Below are 21,658 nucleotides of genomic sequence, written 5' to 3'. Positions count from 1 at the left end.
GTGAGGAGCTCGCAGTCCTTTGTTCCCGGCTGAGGACATATTACCTCAGCTTCCTGCATAGCAGGAAATAGGGCTCCAACTCCTCTCTATACAAGCAGTTCGACCTTTTAGCCACGGGTCACAGTAGTAGGCTAGATTGGCGGTCTTATAGTCGATCCATCCAACATGCTTACTTATTTTTTTTAATCTTCCCCCATCGAGAACCTTGAAGTGAGTCAGATCACCCAACTTTGTCCATTGTCCTAAGTAAGTTCCTTTTCTTGGAATCTAATATTTTATTTTTTTTTGCTTTTTACCCTTTGGGTTGCTCTAGCCCTTCGACCTGCTTTCTCCTTTTGGCCTCTTTTTTCCCTTGCACCTCTTCTCTCCATTTAGTTTCCTTTTGGGCTTAGGGTGGGATTCCAACGCAGACAATCCAAAAGCAACCCTCATAATTTTTGTACCTGAGGCCTCATCTAAATGTTTCAGAGTGTTTGCCAAAAAGATGTTTGAAAGCTGACCGACTCAAACACAGAGATACACAATAAATGTTGAATAACAAAAGAGTCAATCATGCTATATTTATAAGTCTTGGGCACAAAAATCTAAAAGTTAAATTATTAAAGCTTTGATTAAGTAATAAATGATATCAACTTTTGCATTAAATTCTCTTATTCTTATTCTAGCTATCACTTTCAAAAAATAAGATAATCACGAAACTAAAAATTATTCATCAAGAATGCCTCGACACAATTCTTGAGGAGATCCAATGGACAAGAAGGCAAAATAGGTACAATTAAGGAGGGCCCACTTACAGAAGACCAAAGGGTCCACTTGACCAGATGCAACCCATTAAACTGGAGCTACAGGCTGAGCAGATATAGAAAACCCAAACCAAGGACTAAAACCAATTGAGCCAAGCAAAGGCCTTGATCTGCCTATCCCCGTAACTCAATTCGAGGCAATGATCTGCCTATCACCTCAATCCGACTCAAGGGAAAGAATTCACTATCACCAACAGTCTCAAGGATATCCATGAGATTTCTCATTGGGAGTCAAGAATTTGTATTGACATAATCAACAATCATCCCATAGGAACCTCCTCATCAAGGAATGAGATATCTATCGGATTACTGGGATTCACCCATTGCTCGATAGCCTGGTCTCATTTGGTCGATAAAAATGACTCATCCAGGGATCAATAGCCGACATCCAGACTAGAATAGCAGACCGACAAAACAAGCCTATTGAGATGAGTTTTACCAACCTGAAAACCATCAATTGCCAACCAAGAACCTTGATTCGCCACAACTAAGCGAGCAGGTCTTGCCGAACTAAGACATACTGACTTCAGTTGACCTAATCAGAGGGTCGTAGGCTCTTACTCATAAAATACCTGAAATATCCTTTAATGCTTCTATTAAAACATGGGCGAACAAGTAATTTTATATATTTTATCACCACTTCTATAAATATATGAGTCATTTGATGAGAAATGACTATTCAACAAATCAGATTAATGTTCATGACTATGTATTTCTCTCTGTCTCTGTCTTTAATTCCTTACGCTCCATTTTTTCGGCATGATTGGTGGACAAATTATGATTCAGCATTCATAAAAAAATAATAGAAATTTAATTACTTTTAACTAAATGAATAAATTTAGCTATTCATATATTTTGAAATCTATATATTTGAACACCAATCCGCTTTCTACCCATCCTATAAAACGCGGAAAGGGGCCGTCCCCGTTTCATATATCCCAGAGTTCCGACTAGTAAATTTACTGGCTCTGGCGCTATGAAATAAAGGTAAAATGGGAAAAATTAGAGTTGAGGGAAAACGTGAGTGGGTGAAACAAAAACCTCCAAAACACCGATTCAAAAACTTACTTCCCTCTTTTAAATCCAACCTCGATCTCTACCAGTCTTTCTCTTCCTTAGTTCTCTCAGCCACTCTCACCTTTCCATTTCCTTGTCGATTTTTAAAGTGTAGGGTTAGGGCAACCGGCAGTCGGTGGCGGAGAATGGCCGAGAGTGGTGCTTCTTCGGACTTCCAAATCCCAGAGGAGATCCTCACCGTGATCCCCACGGATCCTTACGAACAGCTAAACTTAGCTAGAAAGATAACCTCACTCGCCATAGCGTCCCGCGTTTCTAAGCTCGAGTCCGAGGCCGGCCGGATGCGCCAGAAGATTGTCGACAAGGACCGGGCCATCTCCGAGCTCCAGAGTCGTATCTCTGAGCTAGAGATTATGTTCCGGGAGACGGATGCGCGCCTCAGGACGGCCCTCGAGGAGAATGTAAGCTCTCTCTCTCTGGAACTTGGACTGATTTCCTTCACATTTCGAACCATTTTCTATCTGTTCATTAGTTTTTATTTTTTCGTGAAGATTAAGTTGTTGAAGGAGCGGGATTCTTTGCTAGCGGCTTCGAAGAAGATGAGTAGGGATTTGGCGAAGGTATGTGTATGGTTCCGCATTTTTTTTCCGTTGTTTTAAGCTCCAGGTGTTTATTATTGATAGTTATATTGCATGAAAGTGCATGTGGGCCTTATCTTGTGGGTAGGACTGGAATTGAAATGTGCCAAGCTGAGCAAGCTGAGCAGATGCCTATTCATGCTCGAGCTCGTTTATTAATAGCTTTTTCAAGCTTGACTCGAACTTGATTCAAGCTTTTAAGACTATGTACGAGCTTGAGCTCCTTTATAAATATGATATTCTATCTTGGCTCATTCGCGGCCAAAGCTTGTTAAACAAATTGAGAGACAATGACTTCAATTTAAAAATGAGTTGGGAGCTATAGCAATGTTAGTTGGCCACCAATGTCATAGTTGCAATGAACCATATAGACCGTAGGTCATAGTGGGGAGCTATGAGGAGAGAACTTCAGAATTTTGTAGAAGGTTATCATATTTTTATTAGGTCGGTTGCGGAGAGTTACACTATACTCATGGTGCGTTGTTACACTATCTTCAGTGTTCATCACACTGTCTTCATTGTGTATCGTTACACCGTCTTTGTGGTGTTTTTTTACACCATATTTAGAGTGTGTCATTGCATCGTCTTCGAGTTGTGTCATTAAATGATTTTCGGAGTGCATCGTTATACCGTCTTCGAAGTGTGTCACAACACCATATGTGGGGTGTGACGTTACACCATTTTGGGGTGCATCGCTACATCATATTTGGGGTGCATCGCTACACCATTTTCTGGGTATGTCGTCACACTGTATTAGGGTGCGTTGTTATACTGTATTTGGGGTGCATTGTTACACCATCTTCAGGGTGCGTCATTATATCGTGGTATTTATCGACGTCAGCAAACAAGAGGCGGTCGGTGGTGGTCGTTAATAGTCGGCGAGTGGTGGTCGTTTATCAATTTGCTTGTTGAGATCTTGAAAGTCTATACACACTCAAATTTGTTCATTCTTTTTCTTAATTAGTACAACACTGACCAACTAAGTGGATACTTTGCTTCTCGGATAAAGCCAACATCAATCAATTTCTTCACTTCCACGATTACTTGTTAGTTTGATATCCACTCTCATCTGTTGAGGGGCTTGATTAACTGGTATGACATCAGGTTGTATTTTCAATTTATGAATCGTCGCCTCGAGATATATTTCTAGCATATCTTCATAGCAAACAAAACAATCTTTAAATTCTATGAATAACTTCACAAGGTCATTAATCTCTTATTCGTTTAAAAGAGAATTTTAAAAGTTGGCTCAGGGTTGTCATGAATTCTCAAATTTATTTCTTTTAATTTTTCAATAGTCGACTTAATTTATTCTTCTAGTTCGGGAGGTGCATTCCCAAATTGAGGCGTTGGGGAGATCATTCGAACAAACATCGTCATAAAAATGATTAGATTCTAAAAAGATTTTATCAAGTTCATGGTAGTCAAGATGATCATGCAATATTCTTTATTGTCTATTGGTTCTATAGTGGTGAATCCTACACCGGCTCTTAACTTGATTCCTTTGTGTTTAGTATCTAAAAGATTTTTGAATTAATAATATTCTTATTTGGGCCATATGTGTAGTATTGGACCTTGCTTTGCTAAATTTGTAACACAAGGCAAGCTCCAATTAAAAGAAGTTTTATTAATTCATTTGAGATTTTATTATCAAGTTCTACATTTTTTTCAAGGTCTGAAAATAAGAACCATTTATAAAACTTTTGACCCTGATAATGCTCAATTGGGGTGCAAATTTGAAATTTCAATTTAGCCACAATATTTGAGGATAGTGGGATTAGAACTAAAGTGTGAACATACTAGTTAATTTTCTCGTACATGGATGACTCAAATTTGTGGTGGCTTGGAGTAGCTGTTCATTCTTCTGCATGATCATATATGGAAATCTTCCACGGTACTTCTACTTTCATCTGGGTGACATACAAGCCTATAGTGCATGACTCATCTTCTAAGCTGGACTCCAAGCCAATATGCACTATGAGCATTCTATCCTTCAAGTTTGGCAGTAGAGCTCTTGTAATGTCAATTTGGTTCTTATCGTAGATTTCTCCGCAACTTTTTATGGCTCTATCACATCTTCATAAATTTGGAGAGGTATAGGACTGCTGAAAAGCTACTTGATATTCATTCTCATCTTCCGATGGCGTTTCTTGTTTTTTTTTCTTTTTCATCTTTTCCTTCTGTTGCTAATTCTTTTTCATAATTTTCTTGTGGCATTTTTCTTTTTTTTCTCTTTTGTTATCATTTCTTTCTCAATCTTTTATTTTGTGACATTTTTCTTTTCTTTTATTTTCTAAGTTTTTAGTTGCGGGTATCTCTCTAGATAAGAGTGCTTGCTTTGATATGTAGTACATCGTGTTTTCATAAATTGCAACTTCATTGACTGAGAATGGTTGTAGGTCGCTCTTAATGTATTATTCTATGTCGTCTCTATAGTACTTGATACATTGGAGGGAAGAAGGCACCATTCGGTGTTCATGAAGTCCGGATCTCCCCAGAAGTGCATTGAAGGAGGTCTTTGAATCAATGTAATGAAACTTCGCTTCGGTTTGGAAATCCCTAATTTTGAGTAAGAGGATTATGAAGCCTAGTTCTCTCATCTTTTTCATTGAATCTATGTAATAACATCTTATCAGATAAGGGGTTGCATGTATCAATGCCGAGGTAAGCAAGTGTTCTAAAATTCATTATGTTGACCGATGCACCTAGATCAACAAGAACTTTGGACAATCACAACCATCCTACATTTAAAGATGTATAAAGTGGTCGATTATGATCGGTTGTCCCTAACAGGGGGTCATCATCAACAAAAGTTAATTTGGAAACTTCATTGAAGTAATTTATTTATCCATTTAATATAATAGGTGCTAGTTGGGCCATTCAGATTCAGAAATCTAGTAAAACTTTAACTAGTGACTGCCTCATCTTTTTGGAGAATACTAAAGCGTCTCAAATACTGAGTTTAGCTGGCAACCTTCTTAAACGGAATAACACATAATTAAATTTAGGTGTGTCTCCCTATGGGGGTGCTGTTGGTTGATTAAGACTAATGATTTGTGTAGTTTTCTTTGGAGGTGGTTTGCGAGGTGGAAGTATCTCGCCACTTTGAAGGTTGATTTTCAAAAATGTCTTTTATAGGAATTGTCGTGGCTCCTATCGATTGATCCATGACTTTCAAATCTTCTTTTTGAGATCTTTTGGAGTCGGAAGATTCTATCCTAATCTTGATAGGCATGCCTCGAAAATTAAAAATATAAGCATCACTATCAAAAAGAAATCACCACTTGGGTAAGCATCTTCATTGAGTTTAAGCATCTTCATTGAGTTTACTTATAACTTGAGAATCATTTTCACTGCGATTGTTAGGATTTATGCTGTTATTTAAGTTATTACTTGAGTCAATCGACTAAAAATTGTCAGAAAGAGACGAACTCATTTCTTTGATAGTTCCACAAGGAACAAAAAGTCGTACAGACAGAGTGGTGTAAGAGTCCTAGGACCTTCGCCTAAAATAACCAATCTAACAGGATTTCTCTTCACAATCGTAATTGTTCCCTTACTATTTATTCTTTGGTCTTTGTTTCAGGTTCTACTGGCTTGACTACTGGTTTAACTTCTTTCTTCTCTCTGGGAACTACGAATGCATCTTGATTGGCAGGTCTTGAGTTTCTTCAGGAGTCAATGTGGAAAGTTTTTGGAGTTGGTTGATGATCTTCCGGGAGTTCTTGGCCAGGATAGTGCTCCAACCATCTTCTTCTGCATAGGGGTTAAGCAGTTTCATGTCTTCACAAAAGACAACACTGATGGTCCCTTGTTTTAGTTTCTTCAAATATTCCTTAGGGTCAACTTTAGTCCCATCCTTATAATTCCTTTCCAACCAACATTTAAAGGTGAAATATTCTTTTATAGTATGACCCAACATCCTACGGCACGGGCAATAGTTGGGATCCTTGTCTCTTCACACTTCTTCAGGTTTAACGGGCTCATGAATTTTTAAATTTGGATTCATGGATAGATACTTGAATATATTATTGATAGCTTTATTCTTGAAAGAATATACCTGATTTTTAAATTCTTTGAATGCTTGTCTAGACATTCTTCTCCCATCGGACCTATAGGGTTGCGATGGTGGTTGATGTTGTTCGTAATCTATAGTTGGGATTGCTATTGTGGTTGTTGCCACTGCTGCCGTTGTGGATATTGTTGTGGCTGATACTATATTTGTAGTTGGTATTGTTGTTGTGGTGATTGCTACGGTTGTTGCCTAGAATTTTTAAGCTATATTTTCATTGCTTGTTTCCCTTAATCAATAGTAGACTCATTCATAGTTCTCTTTTCAAAAGTTTTATAAGATTTTTGCTGAGCTTCCCGACTTAGAAACAGTAACTGCTTAGCTTTCTCTTGTCAATTGATTGTCTTAGTCAACAATTTTTCAAAATTCTTGATGGTGAATCCTTTCAATGGGAGGACAACTGGTCTGTGAATATTTTTGAGTAGAATCTCAATACTATGTTGCTCTTGTAAGTAATGTTCAGACTTCAACTTAAGTTTCTCCATCTCAGGATATAGTCTACCATTAGATTTTTCTTTCTCAATAATCATGTCCCCGACAGTGATATGGTGTTGAGCTATATCAAACCTTTTTATGAAGAGCTCTTCTATTTCATCAAACACCTTAACTAAGTTGTTGGAAATTTCAACAATCCAATCAAATGCTATTCCAGATAAATTGTTGATAAATTGATGAAATAATAATCATTTCCTCCAGAATTATAACTAGCTCAAAAATTTGTCAAGTGTTGTTTTGGAAGTCCAGTTAATTGTCTCAAAATTCTTGCGAAATGATAAAATTTGTTGATAACATATCGAGTTGCTTACCGAACTCGCAGTTCATTGGCAGCTACTTTTGGGCTTGACATAATTAGTATGGCCCTAATGAGGAAATGATATTTTCATGTTGATATTGGCTCATTTTCAACAAAGTTGATAAATACTTGGTTGTTTTGTAGTCTAGAATTGTCTTTCATGCATGTAATTTTGACTCTCCTGCACAAGTCGGAGACTTAAAACTTATCCATAATATCTTGTTTTCTTTTACTTAAGAATCACATTTACCTTTTCAATTTCAGTTTATATACTTGGGTCTGATTCTGATTCTGAAGCCACAAATGGTAGTTCAAGCTTGAGCTTAGGTTCCCAACATACAGAGAGGGTGAATCATGCATGGATACCTAGTTCATGATATGTACTTTTTACATTAAAAAATGTTTTTGAAAACTGCTCAGAGTACCTTCTATGATTATTTACCATGGGAGGGCCTACCTTAGCCCTCTTGAAGTGAAACATTTATCTCAAGTACATCAATTTTTTTGGGATTGTGGGGATGGTAAAATTTTCAACTGGGTCTCAAATAGTTTAAATAGTTTTTTTTTCTGGAAATAACTAACAAACTTTTTATCCTTATGAGACACAATGGAAGCGGGAAAATCATGTAGGCAAGCAATCTCTTTGAAGAACATCTACACCTTGTGTGAGGCAACATTAGTGCTAGAATAGCGAATAAAAATGTAATATTAGAAACTTGTCGATTATCACTAAAAAGTTTTGACTAAGAGTAGTCATTAGTAAACCTTACATGAATTCAATGCTAACAAAATAAGGGGATAACACTATATGAACAATCATTCTTTGAGCATGAACTCTCAAACCAGGAATCATCATGAGGATGTGCATGGAGTATTTGAATGGGATTCTTCTAGGGGTTGGATGTTGTAGATAGCAACAGAAAAAAATAATGCGAGGTACTTCAAATTTTAGTTGTTCTCTCCCACTTTCTCATCTGAAGTGTTTGAGAAGAACTATGGTGTGGCTGAAATGGAGGGAGGTGGTGTGGGTGAGGGAGGAAACGGGCTAGTTGAACTTAAAATATGACAACGATAGTGATGGGGTGATCAACAAGAGAGGAAACAATAAATGCAGAGGTCAAGATGGACTAAGATGGGCTCAGTTGAAAACAACGAGGGTGGTAAATGCTGAATCAAAGGTCAAGATTGCAGTAACATGAATATAATTTGATATTGGTAAATCAATTTTAAAAAATAATGCATTATATATTATGTCATAAGACTATTGTCCCATTATAATTAACTTTTACCTTTATTTTAATGTAGCTAAATTACTTGGTTACCTGAAATAAATATTTCCAATCGTGTTGTTAAAAGAAAATGAGAACATAGCATAAATGTTTAATTGCTTATCGCCACAAGTTGATTGTCCAATTGAAGTAGTTAATGTACGCTTGGGGAGATTCATATATTTGGGTGGGCTTCAATATTATCTACATGTTAGTTTGTGTATAACTCATTCTCGTTATGTCTATGCATCTATCCATTTGAGATTGTTACATGATATTAACCTAGAAAGCCAATAGCTCTTTGTTGACCTTCCCATAAAATCTAGACATATTGGATTTGCACAATTTTTTGAAGAAAATGTGCTTGATTTTAGCTGAAGATATTTATAAAAAGTTGGCTTTTAATTGTGATAATACAAGTTTTTTGCTGGTGTTAACAAGAGATGTGGAATTTTGACTTGGTGATAAGATAATAATGCATGTAAATCTGATAAGTCTTTTAACACTAAGATAGGGTTTCTAGATGGTGTAGAATGATCAATAAGAGAATTTGGAAGGTTGAGTGATGAGAAGACAAAAACTTAAAGGGTACGACTGCTACTGTTGAGAAAAAATAAAGAGAAATTGCCTTCTATGACTATATTGCTGAGGAACGATACGTGCTATCAATGAAGTTATAACACACAATTTGAGGGAGAATAATGATACATCACTCTAAGAGCTAATATTTATTTTTTATTAATCACTCTTGAATGATAAATATAATTTTTTTATTTATGATTAATCTGATAATATTTTAATTAGTTTTTAATTATTAAGCAATTAAGTTACGAAATTCACTTAAATAAAATTAAACAAATAAAATCCTCGCTTGCATTAATCCCCTCTCCTTAAAACCCTCACATTTCCCTTCCCCTCTCCCTGTTTCGTTTAAAACCATCACTTTGTGACTACACCCTTACAATACAACCGCAATTGGAGCTAGCTGGGAATGCAATGACGGGATCACGGCTTACAGTGGCCCAAAACTCCCATTCTTTCTCCTCATTTGGCTCTTATCCTTCCCGAAACCATTCAGTGAGGTGACTTCACGTCTTCTTTTTCAAGTGGAGCGTTTTTCCCAAACTTACTATATCCACCGATCCACAGGATTTAGTAAATTAAGGATTTTAGACCGAAATTTTTGAAATCCAGATTTATCAAATATGAGGTTATATTTTGTCTAAAATGACCGTCTGACAAAATTTAGGGTAAATGTAAGCTTAATTCCTGCTCTAAATCATTACCAGACAGACCCTTAAGGTTTTGGCCAATATAAGGGTGGATTTTGTATTTGTTGGAAGTGGGAAAGTTTGTGGTGTGCTCTGCTGTTTGGTTAGGTTTTGATTTTGTAAAGGTGTGGCAGGTATAAAATTTTGATTAAGCTTAGGAATTTTGATTAAAATTTAGCTCTGATATCAAATGACATTCATTTAGTGCTCCTTATTGGTGTAGAATGTTTGACAAGGGTCTTTAGGGATAATATTAGCGGGAAACAACATCAAGGAGAATCCACCACCTACTTTCAATCAAGCTTCCAACATGAGTTATTATAGAAGGATAGGTCACATCAAGTTCAAAATTTCTCAAAATAGTATCAAATCCAAACCAAAATCCTATGATAGATTTTAGACGACATAGTTGTACTAATGCAAAAAAGAAACCTAATTATATTTCAAATAATGTAAAATAGGGGCCTCACGGACAAGCTTGCCCTTGTAGGCATTAAAAAAAATCTCCAAATGGGATGGTTTGTAGGCGGGAATTGTGCCCTTGTCCCACGAATCCTTTTGCTTGGGTCATTATTACGCTCTCGCGCCAACTTCCTCTTGGAATCTTTAAAAAATTAAATGCAATGATGGCATGGCCTTTTAAAATAGTCCAACAAATTGAAATTAATGTCTAAAAAATTAAAATTCTAAAATATTCTTGTTTAGTTCAAATTTCAATGTATTTGATTTGATCTTCATGAGGCTATTAGCAATTTATTTGTGTTGGGATGGAATATGCACTGAAGACTTTGATTGGATTAAAATCAAAATCACACCACGGAAAATAAGAACACCGATTCAAGAATATCAAAACAAAAGAAATTGAACAGAAGCACAACAAAGTAATCTAAGAAAAGCACTCCAAGAGTTATGTGAAAAAACCCGAGAACGAAAAAAAGCCATGGAGCCACACGACATTAAAATTTTACTATAATGGATCAAAATTATATAGAGATACACTCAGATCAACTCTCGACAAACACATGAACTTATAGAACTTCGCTCCAAATCTTTCTCTCAATTTCATAAGAAAAAATCCTCCAGTGAAATTACTCTCTTGAAAATTGACCTTCACGAAGAAACCTTATTGAGAAACACCACAAGCTCAAGGGATACATTCGTCGCTCGAATCGAAGACTTAAAAATCAAAAGAAGAGAACAAACCGTTTTGGCATAACCACATCAAGGCCGGTGTAATTATTCTGGATGCTCGGTTTTGCAAACCACGCTACATCATCACACCTATAGTCATTGTAATTAATAGACCCTCATAGTTTTGAAAAACTTGTATCAAGTGAATGCCCATTGTAGTTATGCTTGGTTGTGTAGTTACGCCGCATGGCGTAGCTACACCCGTAGACATGCTCATGCATAGGAGCGCCTCTTTGGAGATGTTGGAATTTTGCTTCTTGGTGTTGCAGGCTCCACAATCCTACAATCTCACTTGAAGACTGATAGCACGTGATGCATGTCCGCCTGATCTACTTGATTTATATCATCTTCATAGTCTTACACTATAGTGTGCTTCACCCCTGGTCTTAAACTTCCTGGATTTCAACTAAAGCCAATCATAGCTCTAATTTTACAATAGTCACCACCTTGATGAACTTGTCTGTAAGATTCTGAGTTGTATGTATCTTCTTTAAAAGTAACTGCCCATCTTCTAATAGCGAATAAAGTGATACTTAGTTGGATATGCTTTTTCTTGCATGAAAAATAACACTCTTAGCAAGATCAATAACATTCATACTATCACTATGAAGCTTTCCAATCTCATACTCCTTGCCCAGTTATGCAATAAAGCTCTATAGCCAAATCTCCTTGTTAGTTTCAATGATAACAATATATTTTTGCCTCTGTAGTTGTAAGTGTAATAATCTTCCGCAGCCTGGAAACACAACTCATCGTTATATTCCATAAAGTGAAAATATACTCTGTTGTACTTCTACCATCCAAATCTCTTGTAAAATCTGAATCTATAAATTCCTGTAGACTGATCCACACACTTTCATAGCAAAGTGCCTTGTTGATGGTTTCCCTCAAATACCTAAGAATCTATTCACCGCCTCCCAAAATTATATTTCTGCATTGTTCATGTATTTGCTGACCGCTCCCACTTTATATGTAATATTTGGTCTGATACAAATTATTGTGTACACCAAACTTCTAACTATTGAATCATATAGAGTTCTCCCCATCCATACTTGCTTTACTTCAAACTTAAGTGATAATTTCTTAGTTGGTTGCTTTACTTCAAACTTAAGTGATAATTTCTTAGTTGGATTGAAATGACTACTTAAGGTGATGCAAACTAGTTTCGCCTCACCAATGTTGAATTTATGTAGGATTTTCTCAATATACTCTATCTGAAGCAACTTTAGTATATATGATTCTCATCCCGAGAATCTTCTAGTTGGACTTAAATCTTTCATCTTAATCTCACTTGATAATTGTCCTTTTAGTTTCTAATTTTCTTCATATTTGCCCATGCAATTAGCATGTAAGAAAGTATAACAATTGTTGAAGTTATTGATGAAACGACAGTGGTTTGCCTGACATTTCATGTGCCCATTATCTGACATTAACTTGTCAAACCTTCTCTATTACTGTCTTGCAACCTGCTTTAAGCCAAAGAAAATTTTCTTCAACCTGCATACCAAACCTTCTTTCTTTGGAACCTTGTAACCCTGTGGTTGGACCATGTATAGTTCCTCTTCTAGATCTCCATATACGAAGCTTAACATAACTCTAACAATTTCCTTCACCATAGGAGGAAAAATCTCAATATAATCAATTCATTCCTTCTGCTGAAATGCCTTCACAACAAGCTTTGCTTTGTAGTGTTTGTTATCATCGGATTCTTCTTTCAGCTTGTAGATCCACTTGTTGTGTAGTACTTTTTTGTTATCTGATAATAACATCAAATTTCATGTCTGATTTGACCTTAAGAACTGATCCAATCATCCATGACAAACTCCCACTCTTTTGAATCTTCAACTTGAATGACCTTTTAATTACTTTGGATCACCGCTATCTGTTAGAGACTAATAATACAAAGAAGCAACATACCAACGTCGGTCGAGTAGCTCTGCTGAATCTCTTAAATTTAGTAGTATGTAACTGAGGAACTTTTTGTGTTTCATTATGTTCCATCTCAAAATACTTGTCCTCTTCAGAAGTAATTGATAGACAATCCTGAGTGCTGATCTTATCTTTGTACATTTTCATTTCATTGAAATAACATCTTTGCTCTTAATGAACTTTTGATTTTAATAGTCACATAATTTTTACTTAAATTCATTTGAGCCATACCCAATGAAATTGTACTTGATAGATTTCGAGTCAAGTTTACTCCCTGCAGCAATATGTACATATGCAGAATAATCAAATATCTTTAGAGGTATAGATTTACATCTTTGTGACTCTAGGCTTTTTCAAGTAAGTCTTTCTTCAAAAGTACTGACGAACCACATTTGACTAGATACACCGTAGCGTTCACTGTTTCTGCCCAAAATTATCTTCGCAAATATGTATGCAATTTCATGCTTCTGACATGCTCCTTAATGGTTCTCTTCATACGATTAACTATTCTATCCTGCTGTGGAGCTCTTGGAACAGTGAACTCATGTCCGATCCCCTCTGAAGCATAGGAATTTCTGAACCTCTGATCACGATGCTCGCCCCTATCATATGATCCGAGACACTTCAGCTTCAATTCTGTCTCATTTTCACCTTCCACTTAATACTTCAAATACGTCAGATTTTAACTTTAAGAAATAAATTCATACATTTTATGTGTGATTGTCAATAAATATGACAAGATATTGTGAACCTCCAATAGATTGAACTGGAGTAGAACCTTATTCATCAGTATGCACTAACTTTTAGTTTCTTTAACTTCACCTTTGACCCACCTTTGGAGAAAGAAATTTTATTCTACTTGTTATGCACATTCTTCACAAAAAATTAAATTTATAGATTTCAATTCTTGAAGTTTTTTTTTTGATAGTAGAGACTTCATTTATTTCTCAATCATATGTTCAAGCTTGCGATTCCACAAACATGTATCCATTTTGGTTCCAGTCACATCAATAAAATTCATAATTTCATTGATCAGATAAAGAATGTCTTCAATGTTATCCCGAGCCATCACCATAGCCCCTTGATCATCTTTCATGAGTCACCTGTAAAATTAAACACATACCATGACTTTGCCAGCTGGCTCACAGAGATCGAATTTCTTTCCAAACATGGAACATGTCTGACTTTACCGAGCTTTCATATTTCTGTCATGTATTTCTGTCTAGATTTCTTTCCTTGTTATTAACATTCAACATTTAATTTGAATATTTATCGTTCACTGCCACACCAATCGTACAATGCCATCGTTATTCAACTTAATATTCCCAGATGAGTTACTCACCGTCGTGACCAATGCATCTCAGTTATCAAACAATAAATATAGAATTAGCAGTGTTCTGACGTCGTCATCAAATTTGATCTCGATAGAATACAACTGGCTAGTTACAGTATTGAAATTGTTCATGTGTTTAGCCTTTGGACTGTCTTTCGCCATCTCGTATTGAATATACTCTTCATTGAAAAAATCTTACTTGAAGTAGAAGATTTTTTATACATTTTTGTCAATGCCATCACGAGATCCACCGTAGTTCTCTCATTCATTGTATTGAATGTAATGGACGATGAAAATGACAAATGGATGAAATGTAGGGTCATTTGATCAAACACTTCTCATTTCTCCATAGTTATCGATTCAGCCCTATTGGTGAATCTTTATAGTGGCAAATATAATTTTTTTATACAGCGAATCCTCAACTTGCATCCTCTAGAGCACAAAGTTCAATTCATTGAATTTCTTCACTTTGTACCTTATTTCATTGATCTTGCTCCCACTCAAATCAAACATTTGATTTGATGGAATTTACACTGAGGGGTTTTGATTGGTTCATAATCAAAATCACATCGCTGAAAATAGGAACGACAAATTCAGAAATTTGAAACAAAAGAATTCAAACAGAAGCATAACAAAGTATCTAAAAAAATACACCAGATCTCGTATTTAAAACTATCTTAGCTATGGGATTTTGCCAATTAATTTGGTGTATTTTAGAGAGTTTACTTTGCGACACAAACTCCATTGTGGTAATTTGTAGATTACTCTAAATTTATATTCAGATGCTTTTAATGAGCGTTAAATGTTAAATTCATTGGAGCTGAATTTGTCTAAGCCAAGAAGATCAGATGAAAATCTTCCTGTTTCATTGGATGCATCACATTAAGCACTAATTTGTGTAAATTAATTTTAATTCTCATTTATCAGTTTAATTTATTTGCTATTTCTGTTTTGAGGGCATGTTAGTGATGATTACTTGGAGTTTGCCTGTAAATTTTTTATGTCATTTTGTGGGTTTAGGATAGTTTATTTCGTTTGCTTAAGTTTAGTTTAGCGTAGGTTAATTTTTGCAAAAGATTGAGAAGGTTATGGTAGATTGCATTATTTCTTCGTGTCTGTTGGAGTATTATAAGTTTGGGCGGTATTGGATTGTTGTTGCATTTGCTATCAAACTGTGATTTGGAATTATTCATTATAAAAAGAAAAGAGGTCATCAATTGCAGTGTGCGGCATGATTTGCAGGAGCCATTTTCGATTTATATTATGCTTGTGGGTTAATATAGCAGGCAAGCTATGGGTGAGTGATTATTGATTGGCTGTTTTTCTTTTGTGCTTTCCTCTTATGGTGGTGGGTGTAAGATTGATTTGGTTGTGTTGGACATTTTAAATTACCTCAAGAATAATTTTTTATTGGGTGAGATTAATTTTGAACTTAAATATTTTTATTAATTTTGTGATGAACTTATCTAGTAGTTGAAGTTTTTGTGTAATTCCCGAATTATGGCTTTGTTAGATGTGTTATTTTCTGAAGTGCAATACTTGTGGAACTTTATTTTTTGGTCAAGTCATTTCCTTATAATGGTGTGAGGCTTGATTTTTCATGGTTTGTTATATATATTCATTTATTATCCTATTGCATCTTACATATTTTGCTGTCAGCTTATTTATTGGTCTTGATTTTGATAAAAAAATTGTCAAAACTGTTTTTTTTTAAATTAATTAACATTGTTTGTTGGTTTTGTTTATTTCAAATTCTTATTCAAATTCTTTAAAATTTACAAGCATTGCATTCGATTGGGTCTTAAATTTTTGTAATTGCAAATTTTCTTTTAAAGAAAGTAAATTGTCGTATTAGTTTGTAACTTTTGATTGATGAAACCTCAATTTTCCTTCACTTGATAACATATCATGTATCTTATTTGTTGCATAAGAAAACTCTAATCTTGTATTGTCTGCATCACATAATTTATTCGCTAGAACAGCCATCACTGTATTTATTCCTAATATTTCCATTACTACTATATTGTTTTTGTCAACGCAGCTCCTCCCTTTGCTATTGAAATTGCATGATATCTTTGTTACTCTTGCTACTACAATTGTATTAAAGTGCCAACTACTTTCATTTGGTTGAGTGTATTTCTTTTGATCTCTGAAGTGGAGGTCTAAGGTTTCTAATTCCTTACACACTAATTTGCGAGTACATCTAATTTTTTTTTGGTAGTTTTATGATGTCATTGTTTCCACAAGACCCTGGTTATGAACTTGATGGCATCTGCATGATATTTGCAGTATTGACAGCTTATCAACTTTGTGCAAGCATTTTATCTAGATACATTCTTCAAAAAAGACTCATTTGTCAGAAGTTTCTTAACTCTTATATGAACATTGAAATGGTTTGTTTGAGATATCATATCTGATTTTCTTGAATAAAATTATTTGTGCTGAGATTTTTTTCATCATATTGAAAAGTAAAATGATCTTTCTAAGGAAACATTAAGGTAATAGGTTAATAAGCTTCTAATAGTGTTAAAATGATGCAATTATGAGCCCGCAAGTGTTTGATTTTACATGATTACACCATAGTTGCATTAATGAGTTTTTATTCAAGTTGAATGATGCAACCTTGTTTGTGACCTTTTATCCCCAACTCTTATAATGCTTTCCTCAAAATAAGTTGAATGATGCCACCTTTTTTTATGATTATTGACGTTGACTATTGAACTATATATTGGTCTAATCGCATCTTGAAATCCATGCTTTACTCTAATTAATTTCCCCCTCGCTTGTCTGATTATGTTAGAAACCCAAATCCCTCACCCTACAAACCTTGATTATTCCTGATACTATTTCTGACTATTTTCATATTAATCACAGATGGAGACATTCAAAAGACATCTGATCCAGTCTCTGAATGATGATTACTCTTCTGTAAGTTTCGATAATTGATTACTTGCTAATATCTTTGGCAATTATGTATTCATTTGCATATATATATGGCAAGGTAAAGATTTTGATTGAATGTGATACGATTCTCCTTTCTTTTATATGTTCTGATTGCAGACGGAAACTGTGGATATAGGAACCTGCGATCAGTCTCTTACTAAAACTGCCATTTTGAAAGGTACTTTCTTCTCTGATGCAACATAAATACATTTATGATTTTTTGAATTGGTTTTGGATAATATTTATCTCGTTCTTCTTTTGGGATGCTTATGCTTTGAAGATGGTGCGTCTACTGGCCTCGTTACACTAAATCCAGACGGTATTGATAATCTGACCGAGCGCTTGCTTTATATGCATTTCCTGATAGAATCATAACCTGATAGAACAATCATAATTGGACGAAATGCAGGAAAGTTCATTTCATCTTATATCACTCCTAGGATCACGCCTGGCACATCGAAGGTACAATCAACCATTGGTTCTCCAAAACAATTTTCGACCGGAGCATCGCCGAGAAGGACATCTGGTGCAACTTCCCCCTCAAAATCACGTGCTCAAGTATACACTTCAGCGTCACCATGGTACCCATCAAGCATGCAGTCATCTGCAGCCAACTCTCCTCCCAAAGGACGTTCTTTACCAGGTTCTAAATCTCAGCAATGCTTTTAAAAACATTTATTTTCAATACATTTCAAACTATATTTATCATTTTTATTGATATTAGCTATGTTTAACATTATTCTTAATTTTGCTATTTGAAACGAGTAAAGAGTAATCATGAATGCAATTGTGAATTTTCAGGGCGCACTCGGGTAGATGGCAAGGAGTTCTTCCGCCTAGCCAAGTGAGTACATGCTTCCGTACATTTAATAGTATCAGATGCATGTTGCTGCCATGACTACGGTTTGTCTTTGAACACACATTTCAGGAATCGTCTCTCCTATGAGCAATTTGCCGCATTTTTAGCCAATATCAAAGAACTAAATGCCCAGAGACAATCACGAGAGGTTTGTACCGGTCTCTTCGCATCATTCATTTATTTGATTAATTAGTTCTTTTCTTAAGGATTTGGCATTATTTCTTAATGATTTGATGAACTTTTGAAGGAAACTTCGAAGAAGGCTGAAGAAATTTTTGGAGTAGAAAACAAAGATCTTTTTCTTCTTTTCCAGGGTTTGCTCAATCGTAACACGTCTTACATGGTGTCATAGCCCTCTTATTTTATCTTAGGTTGTAATTTTAATCATAAAATTTTTTGACTGTGGGGAATGTTTCGGACACGTTGCATGAAAGTTGGCTGTGGAGATTGTATGGGCAATTAGATGATGAAAAGAAAACTTGGACACTTAGCCCTAGCATCTTAATATGTTCGTTTATTGTGAAGTCAGTTTCAGAAATGCTTTTTATCTGGGTGAATTGCTAGGCTGTTAAGGATAGGGGTGTAGATGAGTTGAATTGAGCTCAAGTCAGCCCATCTTGAGTTTGATGGATTATTTAATTGCTCTCGAGCTTGAACTTTAATTCGACGGGTCTGAGTCAATTCTTAATCGTATGAGTTTGAGCCAACTCTTAATCGTACGAGTGAGCCAACTTTTAATTCTACCGGTTCGAGCTGGATTGTTTCTCTTGAAAAAAAAATAATATTAATTCAAATTAGTGTTTTAATAAAATGATAAATAGAATAAGTAATTATGAGATTAATAATAAGAATTTATTTGATATATAATATAAAATATAAAATATCAGTCTTATTTTATAATATGAAGATCAAATTTAAAATTTTAATATGTTTTAAATGTATTTATATTAATGTTTTTTCGAAGCGTAGCTTGCGCTTATTTGTTAGTTTATAGAGCGTAATTCATGTCAATTACTGAGCTTGGCCCATGGCAGCTCACAACTGAGCTTGGCTTGGTTATGCCCCTAGTTGAGAATGGTGAGTTGCGTCCTCTAGCCAGAGATCTTTTTTATAATTTCGGGAAGCAACTGGCGGCATTTGGAGATGTGAAGCAACAGGAATATGGGAAAACAGGTGTCAAGAATCTGATATCCAGCCTATAAAGGCTATACGCAGCGTTGATTCAAATTCATTTGATTTGATTTCGAGTTGAGCTATGTTTGCAATATTCTTACTTGTTCTGATCTCAAGTTGAACTAAGCTCATCCAGTTTTTATATTGATTCACATGCAAACCATATAATTCTTATGCATTTGTATTAGTTCACTTCTAAATTGTGAATATTAGTTGTATTTTAATGTGGGGTTCTTACATGCATACCATTCAATTCTTATGCATTTACCTATCTATCACCTAAATTTTACCTTTTATATTTATACCATCAAAATTGTAAAGTACAAAAATGACATCACGAATCCCAAAAGAAACGTGCGTCCAGGATTGGAGAGCCAGGTGATTGAAGTTCTAGGCTAAAGAACAAAAAGCTTTCGACTAACAAAAGCTTTCGATTTAGAGATCATTGACCAAAGGATTTCTTGCTAGAATTGAATAGTTTCCTTGGATCGGTCGGCCGGTCACCTTGACTAAATCGATTAATTCAATCAATCAGCATAACCAACTAAATCGGGGCATCTGACGGCCAATAGACATTTTATTTCTTTGTATTATAACATAATTTTTATTCAACAGAATTCAGTTATTTGGACGGTTATTGTAACTATTTATTCCTTTTTATAACTGTATTTTTAGACCTTTATAAGTAGGAGGTCACCACATAAATAAAGGGACTTTTCACTTTTTCTGGACTCTCGGGCTCTCTTTTCTCTCATCTCAGTTTTAACTCTAGGGGTGTGTTTATCGAAAGACAATTTAGGATTCAGCATACTTAAAGGTGGTATAGTGAGCGTGTACAGGTGATTGACGAGAAGCTGAGCACATTACCAAGGAGAATCACAGTAGAGGGACTTAGCATTGATGGAGTTCATAAGGGAGTCATTGAATTGAAAGATTTTGCAGCAAGTTCAAAAATTTTGGAGCAGACAGATGATGGGTCAATTTGACACTCTTTCATGGGAATGATCAAACACCGCTTATGGAGGTGTGATCTCGGGAAACTCGTCCTCAAAGGGTTCCCTCAAAGCATCCACCAGCGTCCAACAGATGTATGAGCAATCGGGTGACCGAAGGGCTAAGAGATATCCAGTAAGTGGTCAACACTGGGTCTACATCGATGGTGATGCATCGAGTAGAACGTGTTGAGGCTCCTATTCTGCCACCTCTAGATAGTGCTTTTACTCGAAACATCTTGGAGGCGTACCACCGGTGTAGTTAAAGATTCCTCATTTAGATCCTTACATGGAAAAAAGTGATCCAACCAATCACTTGGTTTCTTTCAAGTCATCAGTCAGAGTACTACAGATAAACGACACGATGAAGTGTTGCATTTTCCTGTTGACACTTAAGGAATTGGCTCTTCGGCAGTTTCTCAATCTATCGGTTAGTATTATTCCAACCTTCGCTGAGTTTAAGAAACATTTTACGGTGCATTTCGCCAATATGCAGAAGTCAAGGATGAAGTCTTAAGCTTTGCTTCAACTAAAGCAAGGAGAAAATGAATACCTATGGGCTTACAGCACTCAATTCAAGAATGAAATGATGGAAATAAAGCACTTACAAATACTGATTTCCCAGACTGCTCTGACGCATGTGGTTAGAGACGGGTGATTCAAGTATGACTCCAAGTCTTTTCCTAAATTGTTGGAGATGAACGAAAATCACATTGGAACCATAATCGTCTGACTATCAGTCGAAGAAGAGGAAGGCACAGGACGAGGACAGAGCCAGGGGATAATTAGAATCTCTCTAGTCGTTTGCATCATAGCAACATCCGTTGAATGTACTAACCAACGTCCGTCTCAGTACTACGAGTGGCCGCACATGTATCATGAAATGCAGGGTTTCACTCCGCCAAAATAGTCCGTGCTTAAACAACAGGGGAAACTAGGTTCAGAATTGATATTCTAACCAATGACTGTCTTAGTACTACAACTGGCTGCACATGTATTATGAGATGTAGGGTTTCACTCCGCCGAATGTCTCGATGGCGGAGTTGGTTGAGCCCATTCAAAATAAGGAGTACTTCATAAAGCTCCTCCGATGAAAGCCGCACGACCTTCTAGAATCTGAAGAAGTATTGTGATTACCTTAGTGATCTCAGGAACGACACAGAGAAGTGTCACCATCTCTGGATCATGGTGGAATAGTTTATCAAGGCTGAGAAGCTCAAGGAAATCATTGTTGTCGGGGGACAAAAATGGTACAAGGAAAAGCCATAACTGAGGAGTCAACCTATGGACCTGTCCGGGCGAACGAGGTTCAAAAATTTTGAAAATTACTTATCCAACTTCTATTGATGAAGTCTCTAAGGAAATTGAGGCGGTGG

At 35.8% G+C, this 21,658-nt stretch overlaps 1 protein-coding gene across 1 annotated transcript; it reads left to right on the top strand.

The window, feature by feature from the left end:
• Positions 1 to 1,728: 1,728 nt before the first annotated feature.
• Positions 1,729 to 18,603, top strand: LOC110030502 (uncharacterized protein At4g15545-like). Its single transcript, XM_020733236.1, has 9 exons — positions 1,729 to 2,281; positions 2,372 to 2,440; positions 17,190 to 17,243; positions 17,376 to 17,436; positions 17,539 to 17,577; positions 17,668 to 17,901; positions 18,060 to 18,102; positions 18,187 to 18,265; positions 18,365 to 18,603. The coding sequence occupies exons 1-9, from the start codon at positions 1,796 to 1,798 to the stop codon at positions 18,467 to 18,469; spliced, it is 1,170 nt and encodes a 389-aa protein (XP_020588895.1). The 5' UTR covers positions 1,729 to 1,795; the 3' UTR covers positions 18,470 to 18,603.
• Positions 18,604 to 21,658: the final 3,055 nt, after the last annotated feature.

This window comes from Phalaenopsis equestris, unplaced genomic scaffold (genome assembly GCF_001263595.1).
Source record: "Phalaenopsis equestris unplaced genomic scaffold, ASM126359v1 Scaffold000729, whole genome shotgun sequence".
In the NCBI taxonomy this organism is placed as follows: Eukaryota; Viridiplantae; Streptophyta; class Magnoliopsida; order Asparagales; family Orchidaceae; genus Phalaenopsis; species Phalaenopsis equestris.
The sequence above is the reverse complement of the archived record's forward strand: the minus strand, read 5'-3'. Positions and strand labels throughout refer to the sequence as shown.

Coding starts and splice junctions, on each gene's coding strand:
- LOC110030502 (XM_020733236.1), top strand. CDS start 1,796: ATGGGAAAAATTAGAGTTGAGGGAAAACGTGAGTGGGTGAAACAAAAA. Junction 17,902..18,059: donor CAAAGGACGTTCTTTACCAG/GTTCTAAATCTC, acceptor GTGAATTTTCAG/GGCGCACTCGGGTAGATGGC. Junction 18,103..18,186: donor GAGTTCTTCCGCCTAGCCAA/GTGAGTACATGC, acceptor CACACATTTCAG/GAATCGTCTCTCCTATGAGC.